The sequence below is a fragment of the Plectropomus leopardus genome, chromosome 23 (genome assembly GCF_026936395.1).
Source record: "Plectropomus leopardus strain MGB_pleo_1.0 chromosome 23, ASM2693639v1, whole genome shotgun sequence".
Lineage (NCBI taxonomy): Eukaryota > Metazoa > Chordata > Actinopteri > Perciformes > Serranidae > Plectropomus > Plectropomus leopardus.
In genome coordinates this window covers 3,567,161-3,587,429 of record NC_142198.1, presented here as the reverse complement: position 1 = coordinate 3,587,429, position 20,269 = coordinate 3,567,161, and the positions used below count along the sequence as shown (strand labels likewise).

Below are 20,269 nucleotides of genomic sequence, written 5' to 3'. Positions count from 1 at the left end.
GAATACTCTAAGTTTTCTTTGTGAATTCAGTGTAACACATGGTGATTGATACGTAAATGGTGATTTGGGGGCAGGGGGTATTTTATTAATTGTGTGTGTGTGTGTGTGTGTGTGTTCCCTTAAACTTCCCAGGACTCAGCATTTTCTTTTTCCCAGTCAGTTCCTCTCTCAGCGCAGAATTTCAGTCTTTCTAAAACTGGAGCAGGTTTGTAACAGCAGTTAAGATAAAGTTGCAGAAGGCATCACAAAGTAGATGTTGGCTCAGCACTTAAGTACACTTTCTGCAAGATGTCACACTAACTCATGTCACAGTTGTTTCCTATTGTATACTATAGAGGGCGCTACTTATGAAAAACGATCTAAACTCAGCAAAATTCAGCCATTACTGCAACTCTGTTGCGATATTTGTCAAAGTAAACTACTTCCAAAAAGGATACTTCCTTTTATAACTGTCAAAATAAAAGTCTGTTTGGCCAAGCTGCATTCACACCGAAGAGTTTGGGCTGATTGTGCTTGTACAGGGTTCCCATGGCCATTGATAACCTGGAAAAGTCATGGAATTTCACGTCCTCATTTTAAAGGCCTGGAAAAATCATGGAATTAGTAAAAATCATACAAAATTATATTAAGCTCACATAATTCTGATGTGTAAAATGAAATTATCGCAGTAATTTTTTAAAGGATATCGTTCTACATAAAGTAAAATAATGGCATATAAATCGTCTGAAGCTACCATGTTAGGTAGCCCTAATATAGATCATCAACATTTTGTTTTCTAACTAGTATGTCTTGATTTTCTCTCCATGTTCTGTCTCTCCCTCCATTTACACAAACTAGGTAAAATTATGTTTGCACTGAATATGTGAGTAAAACATTTTGTTATTAATATTATTATTATCATTATTGTTATGAGCCCTTGCAATGTCATGGGAAAAGTTTGCAATTTGGTCCATAAAAATGCGTGGGGAACCCTGTTTTTATTTCGAAGACAGATTCTTTATACATCCGGTGTCACTCTCTCTAACTTCCTCTGTCTTTCAGCATCATCCAAACATTAGCTTGTTGGGTAGCATTTAGCTAGCCAAACTCTCCTGGAAAATAGCTCTTTAGCCAAGCCAATCTATGAGTCGCAAAAGAAACCAGACTTTCGCTGAAACGAGCCTGTCTCCTGAACTCCACGGCGCCTTCATGGAGCCTCCCGGGTCAGCGAACCGAGCCGACGGTGATTTCCTGGAGCTGGAGCCCGACGAGGAGCTGCTGTGCTCGGTCAGCGACATCACGGAGCACCTCGGCAGAAACATCACCGTGGTGCTGGAGACAGCGCTGTCTGAGATCCGCAAAATGGTCAGCATCAGGATACGAGTCCTGAAAATGGAGCTGCGCGAGAAAAGCGAAGAAATTGAGGAGTTAAAGGCGAGACTGGATATAGTCCAGAGGGATGGCAGGGAACCTTTTCCCTCCATGGAGCCGTCTGCTGATGCTGCCTACAAGAAACACGACTTCACTTCCACCAATAAACACAACAGTGTGGACCCCAGGAGAGCCAAGACTGTCATGCCCGGAGTGAAAAAAGAGAATATAGATGCTATTTGCGACTATCTGATGAAAGACAAGAACTCGAGGGGGTGTGCTGAAATTGACGGAGACCAGAGTAGCCAAGCCAGCGGCGATAGGGAGGCTCGCCAAGACCCAGACCCGCACGCACTCAACCTGTGGTCGGACAGCGGCATGGCTGGCTCCGGGCCCGGGCACGGTGACTCCGAGTCGGCCACAGATGACCTCTTTAGTATGCTCCCCTCTGGCAGCAAACGGATGTATGACTACGAATGGATAGCACCTATGGAGTATTCCTCAGACCTGAAAGGTAAACACACAGGTGTGTGTGTGTGTGTGTGTGTGTGTGTGTGTGTGTGTGTGGAGGCACAGAGTCATGACTCTATAACTGAGAACACTTACACCGTGTATTGTATGGAGGACCATTGCAGCCAGCAAAATGGAAGTTAGGAATGATAAAATAAAAAACAAAACAAAACCCAAAACTACTCTTGTTAAGTCAAGAATATCATATAGTAGGTTGCAATTATGGCGGTGTGATGGAAAAAAATAAATACCAAAATATTTATAATCAAATACCTTGATATTGATAGTGGCTCAATATTATAGGGTTGACTGTTGGTGCTTTAACAAAAATATTTACCCCATAAGATTTCAGATTAAAAATTAATCATCATTAATGTGGATATAATGACTAAGTATGTAAAGGCAAATAATAGAACAGTCTGGTAAGATCTAAAAATTACATTACTGATGGGGAAGACATGTTTTGTCTACCAACCAGGAAGCTAATGTCACTGTAGTTCCCTACTCCCTAGAAATCCTATGGGATTTTTCCATTGGATTTTGAATCATTGCAAAAAAAAAAAAAGCTCTGTGGCAAACAAACGTTTATAATACTTAATGTTTTGTTTAGCAAGGTAATCTTCACAAATGAACACCATTTTCAGGATTTTTGAAGCCTAAATGCAATCGCTAGAAGTAAAAAACTAACTAATCCACAACTACTGTCGCGTTACCACTACAGCAATTTTGTAAAACTGTTTTCTGCAAAGTTTTGTTGTAATGCCTTTCTGTAGTCTCTGTTAGCCACTTGTTAGCAACCTTCTTTTTTGGCAGTGCCTTAGCAATAAGATTTCGCCAGTATTGTTTGGAGATAGAGATTCCACATGAAATCTTTTGGACTGAAACTGTTGATAATATATTGAAGCTAAAAGACAAACACCAGCAAGCGTAATATACAATAGATGTAAATAAGTGTTAACAGTAAGTGTAAGTAAAAAACATAACCCAAATAAAGTAAGTTAAGCGATTCTATTGCAATAAAGCTTCCAAAAAGGAGTATATGAGTATCTTTCATATCTTGTATCTTGTTTCTTTCCTGTAAAGAATCTGTAGAAGTAAAGCCTCCTTTACATTTATCACTGCTAACTTTTCATCCCTGTTTTCTTTTGCTGGTGAAAGCGGCCTACATGAAATGCTAGTAAGAAAAAAAGCATTTGATAGAATTGGAAAAATGTGTGAATTCTTGCAGTACAACTTTCCTCTGGAGATGAAGGTTTTATGTGCTTGCGTTTTTTTTCCAGTCATGAAGGACCCTGAGTGTGAGAGCAACCCAACCGGTGAGACAGAGGATGATGACGAAGATGAGTCATCAAGGACCGGACTGGAGCAGGCCCAGGCCCCACTCTCACACGTCCAGCCCTCTGAGTTCTCCATGGAGCCCCAGAGTTCTCCAGGGGAGGGAGGGAGTCCGCTGGAGGGCAGCACAGACAGGCCTGTGGCAGGTGGGTAAGACTTGCGAGAAGGGAAAGGGATACTGGCAAAAAAAACCAAAACAGGACCGAAAGTGCAATAAACTTGAAAAATAGATTGATAAAACTTGGTGTAATCTTGGGCGGGATGAATGACGTCAGGTCTGTGAAACCAGTCTTCCTGTCTTGTTTCAGCTGTATAGGCTCACCTTACTCCTTTTGACCCCATATACTACAGCAACGTCTTCCTCTCCTCTCATTGTCTTAAAGCATGCCTTTTTAATGGTTTTGACCTCAGATAGTTTTGAAAGAAGAGTGCATCAGTGCTTTTTTGGCCAGTGAAATAAAGTTTGTTTGTGGTTTTCAGGCCAGCAGTTCCCCGGTCACACCTACATCTGCTCTTTGTGTGGAACCTTCTGTCCTGACTCTGTATTCTTAGAGGAACATGTCAAGCTGATACACTCAGACTCTGCTGGTGCCCAGGCTCTCCAGGCCCTGCAGTCCACCTGCTCAGCTGCACCCGTCATGGGTGACAGCGGCAGTGAGTCCAGGAGGGCTGGGGGGGCTCAGAATGAGGACAGCGCAGCAGTAGGGGCCGGTTCTGGCATGGTGCGTGGAGGCGGGCTTGTGAAAAAGGAGATTAAAATTGAGGGGGGGTACGAGTGTGGAGACTGTGGACGCCATTTTAACTACCTTGGAAACTTGCGGCAGCACCAGCGTATCCACACTGGAGAGAAGCCCTTCATGTGTCCAGAATGCGGGGAGAGGTTCCGCCACGCAGCCCGCTTAAAAAGCCACCGGCTTGTGCACAGTGGGGCGCAAAGCCCCTTCCCCTGCCCCCAGTGCGGGAAAGGTTTCTCAGTGCTATCTGGACTCAAGAGACACCAGCGGGTACACACCGGCGAGAGCCCTTATGCCTGTCCACAGTGTGGCCGGCGCTTTAAAGAGCTGGGTAACCTTTACACCCACCAGAGGATCCACAGCGGGGCCACGCCCTACTGCTGCCAGCAGTGCGGACGCAGCTTCCGACACCTGGGAACTTACAAGAGCCACCGCTGCACCCCTGCACAGTAACCCGCCCAGCCGCTATGCTTTCTAATACAAAGAAATTTAAAGTGTATGGAAAAGACAGGACATGATGCTGACTCTGAGGCGTGTGTCTCACAGTTGACACAAGAGGAGGTGCAGGTCAAGTGGAGAACGGCTCCGGTATCCCGACATGCCAACCGAGCTTTCATGTTCTGTCACATTCATGACATCTCACACCCGCATCAGGAATCAAGGAACGCTGCATCATTGAACTTCATTCTTGTTCATGTTCATTCTTGATCTTGGAAACAGCAGTTTGACAAAACTCAGTATCTACACCAGCTACGCAAAGGCTGTGTCCGAAATTCCACACCTGCTTGCTATTTAGTAAGTTAAACCAGTATGTGAGATTTTTTAGTACGTCCAAAACACTGAAAGGACACTACAGTAGCATAAATGTTAGGGCTGCAACTAACAATTATTTTGATTATCGATTAATCGGTCGATTATTTATTCGGTTAATCGATTAATTGGATTTTAAAAAAAAATAGACATAATAATAAAATAAGCATTTTTTTCTCTCATCACTTTGCTCAAAAACAGATTATCATTGACAACAGTGCAAAAAGTGCAGTGCATAATCATCCCTGAGCTGTCAAGATAATATTAAATAATAAATAGGAAATAACTACAAAATCAAATATAAAACAATTCAAAAACTAAATGTTGACAGCTTTTACAACCTACTGTTACGTTTCCTTACTGCGACAAAAAACGACGTATGTTCAGTTTGACCTTAGCCTCGTCGAGCTGCAGCGTGTGCTCGTGGTGTTCACACAGGCAGCATTGTTGCGATGTCGCTGCCACATCACGGCCCGCAGATATTAGTACTCTATTGAGCGGTGAAGTAATGAGTCCTAAAACGCAGAAGTCCGTTAGCCGTTTAGCACGTCCGGTTCCCTCGTCTTAAAGTTTATGGGTTTTTTGAATGGGTTTTTGGTAAAATGCCTTAAATAAAGCTTGTGGCTAACACAGGCTACAGATATTTAGGTGTTTTGTTCTGTACGTTCGCATAAACACGATTTTTGATTTCGATATTTTTAAGGTTTTACTCGTCTTAAAAAAGGCGGTTGCTTACAAGTGGCCAAATGGGACTACAGTGTTTGTCGGAGACGTTAGATGTCATCACGAGGGGACACAGACACTCCCACCTACTTGTCCGCCTTTACAGCTTTACAGAGTCGCACTCGAGCTTGTAGATGTATCTCTTTATAATATTTTTCGAATGTGTTTTAACGTGTTTTTACAGTGTTTGTAGTTGTGACGTTTAAGTCGTTGCGACTGCGATGTAGTTTGTGTATAGCCTAACAATAGCTTTTTGCTTCTGGCGATTACATTTATGCTTCAAAAAACACAAAAGTGGTGTTCATCTGAGAAGATTATGCTAAACAAAACGTGTAAGTCTCATAAACTCTTGTTTGTCACAGAGCTTATTTTTGGCGATCCTATTCAAAAATCCCATGATGCCTGACAAACGTTGCTAGAGAAACGGTGCGTAATAATTGCGCGAAACAACAAATCGATAATTTTATTTATTGCCAACACATTTAATAATGGATTATAATGGATTTTATCTATTCGTTGTTGCAGCCCTAATGAATATCTCACAACGCAATGCGGTAGTGATGAAATAACAGCAGGCAGCGACTGAGGCAGCTCTTTAATGTCAGTAATTAATAAGTACCTGTAGAAGTGAATGATTTTGATCATGAATCTGCTGCCTGATGTGCAGTTTAGGAAACGCTATCTAAGTATTGCGATCGGGATGTCGGTTGATCAGTCCATGCCTTACTGTTGTGCCATAAAATGTGCTACTCACATAAACATTAGCTATACTTGCTAAACATCAGTTTTTTGGTGGGGCTGTGTATTGGCAAGAATCTGGTGATACGATACATATCACAATACAGAGGTAACAATTTAATTTATTGCGATATATTGCTATGCTATCGGTCCCATTTTTGTGAACGCGATACCTTAACAACACCTTGTGGGGATTTCTTCAAAATCAGCAAAAATGTCCATTTGGACTCAGTGATGAACTGATTAGCTTTTGGTGGTCACAGGTCAAGTTCACTGTGATTTTGTATCCATGACATTCTTGTGAGGGCAATATCTAAAGAAGGCCTTTGGGATTTCCTGAAATTTGGTAAAAACATCTGGTTGGACTCATTCTAGTTTTAAAATCTAATTTTAGAAAAACCTTAAGAGTAAAAGGAACACACAACCATATGCAACCGCAACAGAGGCATCTTTATTTGTATTTATCACAGTCTCTACTTTCAAGGCAGTCTGAGCGAGGAGTTAACATTTGCCTCTATCTGTAAAAAAAACCCCCAACAAAATAAAAGTGCTTGCGGGATTCTTTCGATAATTAGGAAAAAATGTGTGCAATTTAAAATCAAGTGTTTCTGAGAATTGATATGGTATTACAAAACATAATATTGCTCTTTTCAATTTTGGTGATTTATTTTATTTTTTACACCCCTACATGTTAGCATGCTGATGTTAGCATTTAGCTAATTCAGGCCATATTTGGCCCAAAGCCTTTGACATAATGTCACACCACAAGTTCGACACGGGTTCACACTTTTTAACAGCTGAAGTAACAATACTTCTACAGACACAAACCAAAAACCAAATGTGCGTCATGCTTGCTGGTAGAGTTGAGATTGGCAGGGGTTACCATGGTTATGAGCTTCCAACTGCCAAGGAGGCTCGAGGAAGTGAGGTGGTAATAACAGCTCTGCAAGTCCAAAAAGATACATACTTCTGTTAATGTTCACAGAAGTATGTTGAGCAATAGTATACATGTTGGGTATGTTGAGCATGTCATGCTGTTTCGGACACAGCGATGGACTCCTCTTCAGCAAGTGGAGTTTGCTCAGTTGACATGGAACTAGATGTTCAAACTTTCCAGTTTTCTGAGGACTTTTGGAATGTCTTGTCCATGTTAGCAGAAGTAAGTTGTAAAGTACAGAAACATCCATGACAACAGAGCAAACTTCATCAGATTATAGAGACTGCTCTGCCAGTAACCTGCAGCTTAGAGTGTTCAGTTAAAAAGCTGTAACCGAGGCCATCGGGCTCCATGTGGAGCATTTAAATCACGAAAGGACTGTCCCGGTATTTTTGCATGCTTTCGCCAATTTACTTCATTTTTTTGTATATTGTAAAGGATCATTCCTGTTTATTACAACTTGGGTTTGGAGTTGTGTTCATCATTTCTTTTAGTTACAACATTGAACCCAGTGACCCGTTGTACTCCTTTATATCCTAACCCTAACCCTAACCTCCCAAAAAGGAGGTGTTACAGTCGGTACGTTTACATGCACAGTTAAGGGGAGTTAACGTTATAGCACAATTAGGCCATTTAACTGGATTACTGTCCTTGTCCCTGTAAATAAGCTCCAGGGAAGAATTGATTTTTTGATGGAAGTATGTCAGACTCCACCACAGCAGGTGGCGATATTTCCCCTTTCAGCTAGTTGCCGTTGAACCCTTTTGCAGCTGACCTATTAGGTCACATACCAAACAAGTAAGGAAGCAGCTCACGGTTTGCATGCCGATGACAACACGGATAACCTTTCGGCACTGTACATTTCGTACGTACTCCGCGCTTTACTATTTGTTTGTTTTGGTTTTTTCCCTTCTTCTTCTACTTTTGTTGCTTTTCCAAAATTTCTTTTATGAATTCATGCTGTCGACTTCTGAGTCTAATTCTGGTGCAGGAATTATGGAGCCTGTGCAGAATGCCTAGGCCAGTTCAGGTCCGGTTGACACGAAAGAGTACATTGACCCCCAACTGCATTGTCTCGAAAAGTTAGTCTGACTTTGAGAAATTCGACTCCAATTTCAGTAGGACTAACATGTTCACGTGTATTTTAAAAGTCCAGTTTCAGTTTGACTAATGCAATAATTTGACTTTCTCTAACATCCTCTAAATGTACTAAGTGACTCATTGTGGTCCCTAACCCGGATAGTTTTATTATTTTAACATGTTATTTATTTTATGGTTTTTTTTTATGATTTTTTTCAACATTTGCAAATTATGTCTTCACTCAAAAGGGGAAGGAACCCCTTATTTATTTATTTAATAACTTTTTATTCTTGTATTTCTTTACAATTTTCCTGTCTCCTCATGCCTTTTTCCCCCCATTGACATCTTAGTTGGATTTTATAAAATCATTTCACTCAGTTTTATAAACCCTTTAAAAAGATTTTATACCGTCAAAAAATGATAATACGAAGGGGATCGTAGTATGCTTCCCTCGAAGCGTCCTCCTAAGATGCTGCGTTTTTACCTTTACCTAACTCCCTGAGAGAAAGTTAACTTTTAACATTTATCACATTTTACGAAATCCCTCCGTGCTGTACTTGCTTTAGTTGCATACATAGTATTTTGGTGCAGTGAGGGAATATTAGTGACATTATCACTCGCTCACTTCTACTTTGACGTCCAAAGAAAGTGCTATAGATAATCTGCATAAACTGTCGGCTTGTTACCCAAGTTGTAATCAACTGCAAATATCCTTTCGCCATTTTCAAAACATTTTCTATTATGAAAATACCGTTGATCAGACTTGAGTGCTGGCTTGAGATATGTAATCAGTCAAAGCAAACATCACTGTAGTAGAGAGCAGATCAGCACAGCGTGAGAACCACACAGTCACTCAGTGTACGCTTGAGAAGTTGCATTAAAAATACGACTGAACTCTGGTACGATTGTATAATGACAGAGGAAACTTTGAGACTTGAAAAGACATGCTTACATATATGATTTTTTTTTCTTTTTAAATTGAATCAATGGAGAACTTGTCATACTGAAACACATGGTTCAAGCACAACAAGAACTCCATCATAGAGAAAAGGAAAAGGACTAACATTAATCCTAAAGAGAGACTTAGCTTTGCAAAATACAACCATTAAAATAGATTGAAGGGGTTCCATTATGAATTCATTTACCCATTCATTTGCGCCTTAACCTGCTGATCCTCCAGAACACTCTATCATGGCCTCACTCTGTAGTGAGTAGTGGGACAACACTGCCCTCATGTGGACTGACTGTGTAACTACATCCAAAAAAAAAAGATAACCCTGCTGACTGTCTTTAATCATGTGTAGAGCGGGACGTTTATCATATCATTTTTAACAAGTGTAATGTATGTTACAGACTATATATTGGTTATTTTATACATCTGCCTGTATGACAACTAAACATTGTGTGATGACAGAAAAAAAATCTTGAGAAATAACATCAAGTGTCCGGTGTGTTTACTCAATTCGATTCAGTGAAAGCCTCTTAGAAAAATTCACCCCAAGCTTGTCTGTAAAAATGAGTTTTAGGGTCTTAGCACTGTGTGGAAGACTAAAAAAACATGAAGACAACTTATCCAAACCTGTGAATTTGAAACACTAACCATTGACAATCTGCTTTCTAATAAACAGTTGTCTTAATTTCATGAATGAATGTGGTTTTTGTAATGTGGACTCAAGATTGAACTGGTTAGATTTTGGTAGGCAAAGATCAAGGTCACTGTGACCATGTCTTACTCTCTGTTGTGAACATAATATCTCTAGAACATTATGAGGGAATTTCTTCAACTTTGGCCCAAACATTTAATTGAATGAACTGACTAGATTTTGGTGGTCAAAGGTCAAGGTCATGGCGACCTTGCAGTCTTCTTATTCTTGTGAAAGCGATATCTCAAAAGCACCTTAAAGGATTTTTTTTTTTTTTTTTTTACAAATTTGGCACAAACATTTGAGTGGATTTAAGGATAAACTGAATAGATTTTTGTGGTAAAATATCAAGGTCATGGTGAACTTGCATGCGTCTCATTCTTGTGAAAGAGATGTCTCAAGAATACTGTTACAATAACTAGTAGCTCATTGTAATATTATGAAATGCATGTTCACACTGCTTTTCACAGTGGTAGCAGGACATTTCGGATTTCATTCCAACATCTTTCATTTGATCTTTTATTTCTTTTTCTAAAACTCAGTGAGCATAACATTTTGGTAAACATGTTTGCTCTCATCTGTCTTTGTCTCTTTAACAAAGTCTCGTCTTTTGATAATGTGATGTTTAATGCATTTTTAAATTTTTTTTTAATGTATTCCCCTTGTTACCTAATTACCAAGATCACAGTTTTTGTTATATTACTTATATAAAAAAATTCTTAAATTTAGATTATACATTGTTAGGGATGTAACAATGCATTGCGAACCAGTTAAGAATCAATACAAAATATGCGAGATTCAAATCGGTGAAATGAAAAATGAACCGCAATACTCTTTTTGAACAGCAGAGGACGTAATCTGCATTTAAATTAGCTTGCTCGACATGCCACGAGACTAGAGATAAATAGTGCACCGTGATCTTTAAGTGATCTCTTAAAGGGCTCTGGAGACAACACGCCAATGTAAATAAGACGAAGCAAAGGCTCCGCAACAGGCGATATTGAAATAGAAAATGCACTCTGCAGTTTCAAATCAGCATTGTGGTGGCATTTGAGCTTCCTGAAGTCAGAAAGTAATGAAGGCGATAAGATAACAGAAAAAAAACAGTCTGCAAATATTGCAAGAGTGTGTTGAACTACTCAAATAGTACAACTAAAATGATGCAGCACGTGAGCCGGCGTCAGGCTGCTAATGAGATCTGGTCTGCACCAGCTGCGCATGTTACTCCTTAATGGCACTGACATGCACATTTGCAACCCTGCTCATCCAGACGAATACAAGAGCCAAAAGAGAGAGCCCAACTTATCATCCACAAGTGGGAAATGGCCAACTTAGTTCCTAAAACTGGCCCTCTCTGCTTCCCCCTCTAGCAAAAGCAAATATTTCTGCACCAGCCACTTCTGTCCCAAGTGAAAGGTTTTTCGCGTGTTTGTTTTTTCTTAACAGCAGGGGACTTGCGAATGTCCATAAAGCTTTGCATTGATACCCTACCTCAGAAATGAACAAGGGATTCTTTAATTTTCAGTAGGGCTGCACCTATCGATTATTTTTTAATCGATTAATCTATCGATTATTTTTTCGATTAATCGATTAATCTATCGATGATTTTTTTATTGATCTATTATTTTTTTATTACTCGATTAATATAACAACGAATTTACCAAAAAATAACATTTTAAAACTTGCCATACACTGCAGGGCGTTATTCCCCAGCAAAAATCGTCCAGAGACACAGAGACAGAGTCAGAGGGCTTTTGTTCTAAAAGGGAAGCAAGGAAGTTGATGTAAAACAAACATCTTTGTATTTCTTCATCTCTGTGATAGAGACTTTAAACTCCGGTATAAAGTGGTGTACAGTCAACAAATGCGAGCGTCACGTGTAAAAAAAATGGCGAGCCACCGTTTCTTTAGACGTGCTGCAGCTGACACGCAGCTCAGACTCGCCTGACAGCTCAGGCGAGCAGTGTGCACACTCTTGATACACGAACACCGAACCAAAAAACAACACTCTCTGCGCTGTTTGAAACGGTGCGAGGGGTCGACGCACATTACGTGAATCGACATATGTACGTAATCGATTACAGCGGTTATGTCGACGCATTGCCCCAGCCCTAATTTTCAGTCATGATTGTTCTGCAATCTCATTTTGTATTTAAAAAAGAAAATCTTGAGAAAATCGTATCGTTAACCCAGTATCGTGAGTCGTATCGAATGGTGAGTTGAGTGAATCGTTTCATCTTATTTTTACGATGAATATAATGTGTTTTGATTTTGGCAGCCGCTGACCTCTAAAGTTACATAAGTTAAACATTTATTTGTTTACAGTCACAGCCTGCTGTAGTAACTTCTCCTGTGTCAAACCAAAGCGAATAATTATCAACCTGACTCCCCAGGCACACAGTGACATTTTCCATGCACAGAGTTAATTACATTCTTTGAGTTAAGCTGGTTCGCCAGAGGCCGAGGAGTGTATAGAATTCATTCTCTGCTGGGATTCTTGTGTTTGGGTGCAGAGTGTTGTGGCAGATACTGCATTAAAAAAAAAAAAAAAAGACAGAAGTCATAATTCATGCGGTTATCCTGCCACAGCTGTTCTCCATGATTAATTGCTCCTCTCACAATGATGGCAGTTTTTTAATTGGTATCTCCAGTTCTTAGAGAAATGCATTTGTCTGTGTGAGTTTTGCTTTCAAATAGAGTAACTTTATAGAGAAAGCTATGGATCAAGTCACCAGGAAATGTACATATTAACTGACAGTCATATGCATCAAAGAACACCACAGTTCATGATGCTGAGATAATATTTATTAAAGGGGTACTCAACTTGCTTTGCTTGGGGGCCACTTTTGCAAAATGACAGGAAGCCAGGAGCCAGTTACAGCAACCCCATACTTGTTTTTTAGGCAAGTTTTTAAGGAAGTTTTAAGAACTTAAGGACATTTCTAGAATTTTAGGACATTCCTAGGATTTTAGGAGATTTCCAGGATTTTAGGATGTGTCTAGAATGTTAGGACATTTCTAGGACTTGAGGGTTTTTCTAAGATTTTAGGATATTTTTAGAATTGTAGGTTGTTTCTAGGATTTTAGGATGTTTTCGGATTTAAGGACATTTCCTGGATTTAGGATGTTTGTAGGATTTTGGGACATTTATAGAACTCAAGAACGTTCCTTTGATTTTTAGGACACATCTCAGATTTAAGGATATTTCCAGGATTTAGGACGTTTCTAGGATTTTATGATGTTTCTAGAATTTGAGGATGTCCTCCACTGGTTCTTTTTTGACAAACAAGCTCCATTTTGATGCTGTTTTATGCACTCTGGCACTTCATGTTTGAAGTACAAAGACAATCCCCAGTGTGAATCACTATATTTTATTGTGAATTCCAAAAATGTTTTGGAGGGGCCAGATTTGACCCGCTGGCCATAAGTTGAATAACATTGATTGGTTAATTTCTAGTGATGAAGACTCATTCAATCAATTAATTTAATTTCATGTGAGTGCCAAAACATTTTGTGGCCCATCCCTCATGAGCAGGGTGTACATTTTGTGGGGAGAGGGAGCCCATATCCCATGTTGTTGGGTGACCTCCAAAGACGACTGTGTCCACAGTTTCCATTGGGGCTGCTTCCACAGTAAAAAGTAGTTCCAATAAAAAATGAAGACACTGCGTTCTGTGAATGTGGATTATCCTGAGTATTAATGCTTGTTTCTGGAAAGAAATGCCAAATAGCAACTTGGATCATCTCCAGCTCCAAAGACCCTCTTTAAGAGAGAGCAGGTAGAACTAATGGATGGGAGGATTAGACCAATTCCATGCTTGCAGCACTGTCACTACTGACAAACCTTGAATTTAAACTGCAAAAGTCATAGTATAGTATGTCAATAAACAATAAAGTTGAAAAAGTCATAATATAGTATTTGATTAAAGTTTTCATTTATAGTAGGTAATAAATTTGGCAAAATTGGCACAAAAATTTAATAGTGTAGTACCCCCCAAAAAAATAAAATAAAAATATACATTAAAAATATAATAATAATAATAATAATAATAAATCTTAGCATAATATTTCATTAAAAAACTAGTTTAAAAATTGCATTTTAATGTAAAATATTATTGTATAGTATATCATAAATACTATGTATGTCACATACTGTATGTCATTTAAAATGAAATAAAAAAACTAAAAAGCCATAGTACAGTGTGCCAAAAAAAATGCCTCAAAAAACAATCATAGTATGTCAAAAGTATGTCTTCATGTCACTGTGGGTATTTCTGTTTTTCTTCCTGTGGTAGTCATAGCTGCTTACAAACCTAAACCTAACCCTCAACACAATTTCTAAATATTCTTCACAATAAAAGTCCCCAGTTATTTTGTTAACACTTTTATTGTAACATTGTAGAACAAGAATATGCTGGGTTTGCGGCTGCAACTTCACAGACTTCTGAATGCGGACATGAAACAGTAAATAGAGCAGATATCTAAAGTACAAGCTGGAGGCTGGAGAAAAACTAAACTCTAATCCAAAGAGATTCAGTTAGAATATAAAAAAGAACTAAGAGCTAAACACACAGAGACTTTTAAATGCTCTTTCTGTCTGTTCTCCTGTTGCACAGAGGTGAGTGTAGTCTCTCAACACACGTGCATTTTTTCTTGGGAATAAGGGGAGGAAAGGGGTCTTCTGGCATCTCTAAACTGCCGGTGGAAATGCAATGGGGACAAAGTTTGACTCAAAAGTGCCAATGAAAGAGCATATGTTGAATGAAAGCATGAACAAGTCATAGTATAATCTTCTTTTTCTTCAGTTGTCCATTGAAATCCCATGTTGATGTCCACTTCTTTCATGTTGGGGTCTTTGATGACTAAACAGCCCAATCCTGGACACACAAGACATATTGCAGGTATGTTGTGGTGGTGGTCACACAGTGGTCCAGTTTAAAAACTCAGTCCTTACAAAGCAGTTGCCAGGTGATAGGTTTAGAAGCAACATCATCTTGCACCTCTTCAAGAGGTTCTTCATCACGCTAACTGTTGGCATAAAAAAACATTAAAAAGTGTTAATATTTATATAATAATAAAATGTATGTAATATGGTGTCTGAAAAGTGCTAAAAAAAATCATAGTATTGTTTGTTGTTTTAAGAAGCATAAAACTATGCAACTTTATATAGACGCATAAAAACATCAAAGTATGGTATGGTCCAACATGGCACAAAAACGTCATAGTATAGTATGTGATCAAAATGGAATAAAACAGTCATAGCATAGTATGTTGTAGAAAATAGTCCAAAGTGGCACAAAAATGTCATAGTATAGCATGTGTACAAAATGGCATAAAAACATCATAGTGTATTTTGTTGTCTGAAATGGCATGAAAACCTCATTGTAGTATGTCGTCCAAAATGGCATAAAAAAATAATAGTATAATATGTTCTCCAAAATGGTCCAAAATGGTATAAAAAAAGTCATAGTATAGAATGTCATCCAAAATGGCATGAAAAGGTCATAGTATAGTATGTCGTCTGAAATGGCAAGAAAACTTAACAGTATGGTATGTTGTCCAAAATGGCATAAAAAAGTCATAGTATAGTATGTTCAAAATGATCCAAATGGCGTAAAAATGTCATAGTATAGTGTGTCATCCAAAACAACATATAAACATCATAGTATAGTATGCTGTCCAAAATGGCATAAAAATATCATTGTATAGTATGTCGTCCAAAATGGCATAAAAACATCTTAGTATGGTGTGTTGTCCAAAATGGCATAAAAATGTCAAAGTATAGTTTGTTGTCCGAAATCGCCTAAAATGACATAAAAACGTCATAGCATAGTCTGTTGTCCAAAATGGCTTAAATAGCCATATTACAGTATGTCATCCAAAATGGCATAAAAAGTCATAGTATAGTATGTTGTCCAAAATGATCCAAATGGTATAAAAATGTCATTGTATAGTATGTCGTCCAAAATGGCATAAAAACACCATAGTAAAGTATGTCGTCAAAACTGGTCCAAACTGGCAAAAAAATGTCATGGTATCGTCCAAAATGGCATTGAAATGTCATAGTATTGGATGTCGTCCAAAATGGCATGAAAACGCCATAGCATAGTATGTCGTCCAAAATTACATAAAAACGTGTAGTGTGTCGTCCAAAGTGGTCCAAAATGGTCCAAAATGTCATAGAATGCTGTCATCCAAAATGGGTGGAAAAGGTCATAGTACAGTATTTCTTTCAAAATGGCATGAAAATGTAATAGTATAGTATGTCGTCCAACATGGCATAAAAATATCATAGTACAGTATGTCGTCCAAAATGGTCCAAAAATGGTCCAAAATTGCATAAAAACATCTTAGTATGGTGTATCGTCCAAAATGGCATAAAAACGTCATAGTATAGTTTGTTGTCCGAAATCGTCTAAAATGACATAAAAACGTCATAGCATAGTCTGTTGTCCAAAATGGCTTAAATAGCCATATTATAGTATGTCATCCAAAATGGCATAAAAATTTCATAATATTATATGTCGTCCAAATGGTCCAAAATGACATAAAAGCGTCATAGTATTGTGAGTCGTCCAAAATGCGTAAAAACGTCATAGTATAGTATGTCGTCCAAAAGGGCATGAAAACGCCATAGCATAGTATGTCATCCAAAATAGCATAAAAAAAAAAATCATAGTATAGTATGTCATCCAAAATGGTCCAAAATAGCATAAAAACGTCATAGTATAATATGTCGTCCAAAACAGCACAAAAACGTTGTGGTATAGTATGTCATCCAAAATGGCCCAAAATGACCTAAAAATGTCATAGTACAGTGTGTCATCCAAAATGGTCGAAAATAGCATAAAATCACCAAAGTATAGTTTGTCATCAAAAATGGCATAAAAACATCATAGTATAGTATGTTGTCCAAAATGGCACGAAAATGTCATAGTATGGTTGTCATCCAAAATGGCATAAAAACATCATAGTATAGTATGTCGACCAAATTGGTCCAAAGTGGCATAAAAATGTCATCGTATAATTTGTTGTCCAAAATGGCATTAAAATGTCATAAGAACCTCATGTCGTCCAAAATAGTAGGTGTTATCAGGTAAATTGGGCCACTTTTTAGTGAACCGCTTGGGACACTAACAAAAAAACCTATATACCATTTACAGTACATGTGCTTTTATGATTAATAGTTTTTGATTGTTTTTGATAACTTTGTGTTGAAATAATGTAATAAATTACAATTGTATAGGACCTACAGCTCTTGATACATCTGCCGTGGCAATTTATTTCATGAGCAGTGTTCAGGTAAAATGCGCCAGCTGATCAGGTAACATGGGCCAGTCAAACTGCAAAGGGAAAGAGTCATTTATTATCAACTTTAATTTTAAAATACAACTGCTAATACAGCAACATAACATTCAAACTGTATTAAACCCACAAATTACCCACAAAATACTTAAATTCATGTTGAATAGCATATATTATTCATGTACTGATATAAGTGGTGTGTGTTAGGACAACATCACATTTATTATTTCAAAATATCAAAGCCAAGATATAACTGGTGTGTGCGCAGCATGAAAAGGTTTTTCAAACACAGTCTTTGCAAATGAAGCCATCGTCATCACAAATACAATTGTCTTCAGCACAGCTCTCATGGAACCAGCTAGTTCACATTTCACCTATTCCTCAGTATCCTTAGGATTGCCTGGGTCACCGTAGTGGGTCTTGCAGACTTTGCAGGGTGATTTCACCCTCTTATCATTCTTGTTGCTTTCTTCTTTTGGTTGCTTGCTGCTTGTTTCTATCTGGCTAGCTTTTTTATTCTGATATATTCAAGGTGTTGTTCACTTGTGAGGTTGTATGATGGTGGCTTCGTTCTCTTTCTGATGGCTCTCTCCCTTCGCGGTGCTGGGATCAAGTCAGTAAATGTGACCGATCTCACAGACTAAAAGGAAAGAAAATAATTCACAGAAATAGCCCATGTTATTGCACGAAATAAGACATTTAGTGTACAGATGATACGGACTTTATTGTGTGTGTGTGTGTGTGTGTGTGTGTGTGTGTGTGTGTGTATGTGTGTGTGCGTGCGTGTGTGTGTGCACATGCCTGTGTGTGCATGTGTACCATGTTCATGTAGCCTATGTTTTACAGTAGCCTTGTATGAAATATCACTTACTGTGGAGGTGGAAGGTTCCTCATCCTGGGAGTGGGTTTCTTCCTGAGGTGTGAACTGACTTAAAGGTCACCATCTTCCTCCAGTACAAAAAACACCTCCTTATGGTCATTTTGGAAGAAGTAGAGTGGTTCCACAGCAGGTAGCAGGGGTGTCAGGGTAACAGGGGTCTGAGGTCTGGCTGGTGGATCGGCAGGCGACAGTGGTCTGGCTGGAGGGTGGGAGGGCTGGTGTCCAGAAGGCTGGGCTGATGGCTGCAAGGCAGATTGGGTCGAGGTCAGCAGGGGCGACGGTGGACCAGTGGGCAGGGGTGGGAAAGTGGATGGCAGCACTCTTTCGGTGGTCCTGCTGGGGACAAAAGTGGTCACGGGAAGGGTATCTTTGTTGAAAGGGAACATCCCCTTCCCCCGGGACCCTGCCTGGGCATTTTCAATTGTGGCAGCCTTTGCCCAAGCCCTGGTGAACACCGCAGCACTCGGCAGTTTCTGTTCAGCCATCATCCTTCTCCATTTCCTCCCCTCCTGGTCCCAGTGGTGTTTCAGACTCTTGAAGAAGGCCTTGTCTGCCGGTTGCAGCACGTGGCTTGTGTGGGCAGGGTAGCACATAATGTGCACGTTCTTGCTCTTCAGTAACCTGATGAACTCCAGGCTGTACACGTGGCTACTGTGGCCATCGAGGAGGAGAAGGCGGGGCCTGGGGTCATCCCTAGGGAGGGACTGAACGAACATTTGACCCCACTCCAGGAAGAGGTCAGAGGTAATCCAGCCATTGTCAGAACACCTTACGCTGGTGTTCTCCGGGCATCCCTGGAGCCACTCCTTACGTACACCTTCCCCTTAAAAATGACCACGGTGCAGCTGTATGTTCCTTCAGCGTTAAATGCTGCCAGACAAGTCGTTGTCACCCCTTCTCTCTGGCACACACCTCCACACATGGCTGGCCTACTTATCCAACAGCTTTTGTTGAGCTGAACTGGTCTTGAAGTCCAGACTCATCGCAGTTCCATAAATGTGAGGGTATGCCTTCAATTCCCAGCCCGACCAAAAGACTCTCATATTGGTTAAACCACTGGCTGACCACCTCTTTGTTCAGGCCAGCAGCCCGTGCCACAGACAGAACCTCTGGCTTGCGCATCTCGAGCTCTGGGTTGCACTTTAGAAAGTTTGAAAACCAGTAATATCCGGCCCTCCCTGCTGTCTTGGAAAACCAGCTATGTTGTTCTTGGCCGCAAAATCAAAGACCACCTGCTGGACATCACGTTTGGTTAAGGGAAACCCCTTCTGCAACAAAGTCTTGAGAGTGGCAGCAAGCTCCTTTTCCACCTCCTCTGGAAGGTAGGGCTTCCGCCCTGATGCACGGTCACTGCCGGTCACCTTTCCACTGATGCGGTTTTGCAATGTGGTTCGGGGAACATTCCATGCTCGTGATGAGAAGCGCACACTCACAGGAATTCCTTTCTCCACTCCCTCCTTGAATTCATCTAAGGCTCCCTTCATCCTCTCCTCTTCCCATTATTCTAATTGTTTGGCCTTGCTTTTCCTCCCTGTTTTATCCTTGTGTCCTCTCCTCTCCATTCCTTTGTCCTCACCTGTTCTCTCGCTTCCTGTCTCTTCTGCTTGTCTCCTCTCTCATCCCTCCTCCTCCTCTCACTTTCCCTCTCTTTTCTTCTCCCTCTCGCCTTTCCTCTCACTTCCTTCTTGTTTGCCATACTCACTATAGGCTAAATAGAATGTATTGTTACTTGCAGAAAAATATACACCACTATTATTTTTTAGGCTGATGCATTCCTCTTTCACATATATCCCATTTCCTTTCAAATGTGTGTGTGGAGGGTGTCATTGTGAGTGTGTGTGTGTGGTGTGTGTGTGTTTGTGTGTGTGCATGCCTGTTCACATATGTGTGCGTGTGTGTGTGCGTACACACGGATGCACACACGCGCACACACACACACATGGGTGTGTGTTTGTGTGTTAGTGAGTGACACAGAGGATGACCCATTTTAGCTGAAACCATGTGGCCCAACTTCCTCAGTAGGTTAAGGTAAATTGGGCAACTTATAAAAAACTAATTTTTCCAAAAAAATTGTTCATATGGCAAACTAAAAGCATTATTTCTGATGAATATATCAAGACAGATATTATGCATCATTATTTTTATATGTACACCCGTTTTTTATTGCTTTATCATCCTTATCATTGTTGCAGCTTTCTGGTGCATTGTTGATATGAGGCATTGC

The 20,269-nt window shown here is 39.8% G+C and overlaps 1 protein-coding gene and 1 pseudogene across 1 annotated transcript; one reads left to right on the top strand and one right to left on the bottom strand.

Moving 5' to 3' along the window:
* Nucleotides 1–1,007: 1,007 nt before the first annotated feature.
* Nucleotides 1,008–9,859, top strand: LOC121961914 (zinc finger protein 16-like). Its single transcript, XM_042512021.2, has 3 exons — nt 1,008–1,864; nt 3,141–3,341; nt 3,676–9,859. The coding sequence occupies exons 1-3, from the start codon at nt 1,123–1,125 to the stop codon at nt 4,380–4,382; spliced, it is 1,650 nt and encodes a 549-aa protein (XP_042367955.1). The 5' UTR covers nt 1,008–1,122; the 3' UTR covers nt 4,383–9,859.
* Nucleotides 9,860–18,095: 8,236 nt separating this feature from the next.
* Nucleotides 18,096–19,607, bottom strand: LOC148185584 (uncharacterized; annotated as a pseudogene).
* Nucleotides 19,608–20,269: the final 662 nt, after the last annotated feature.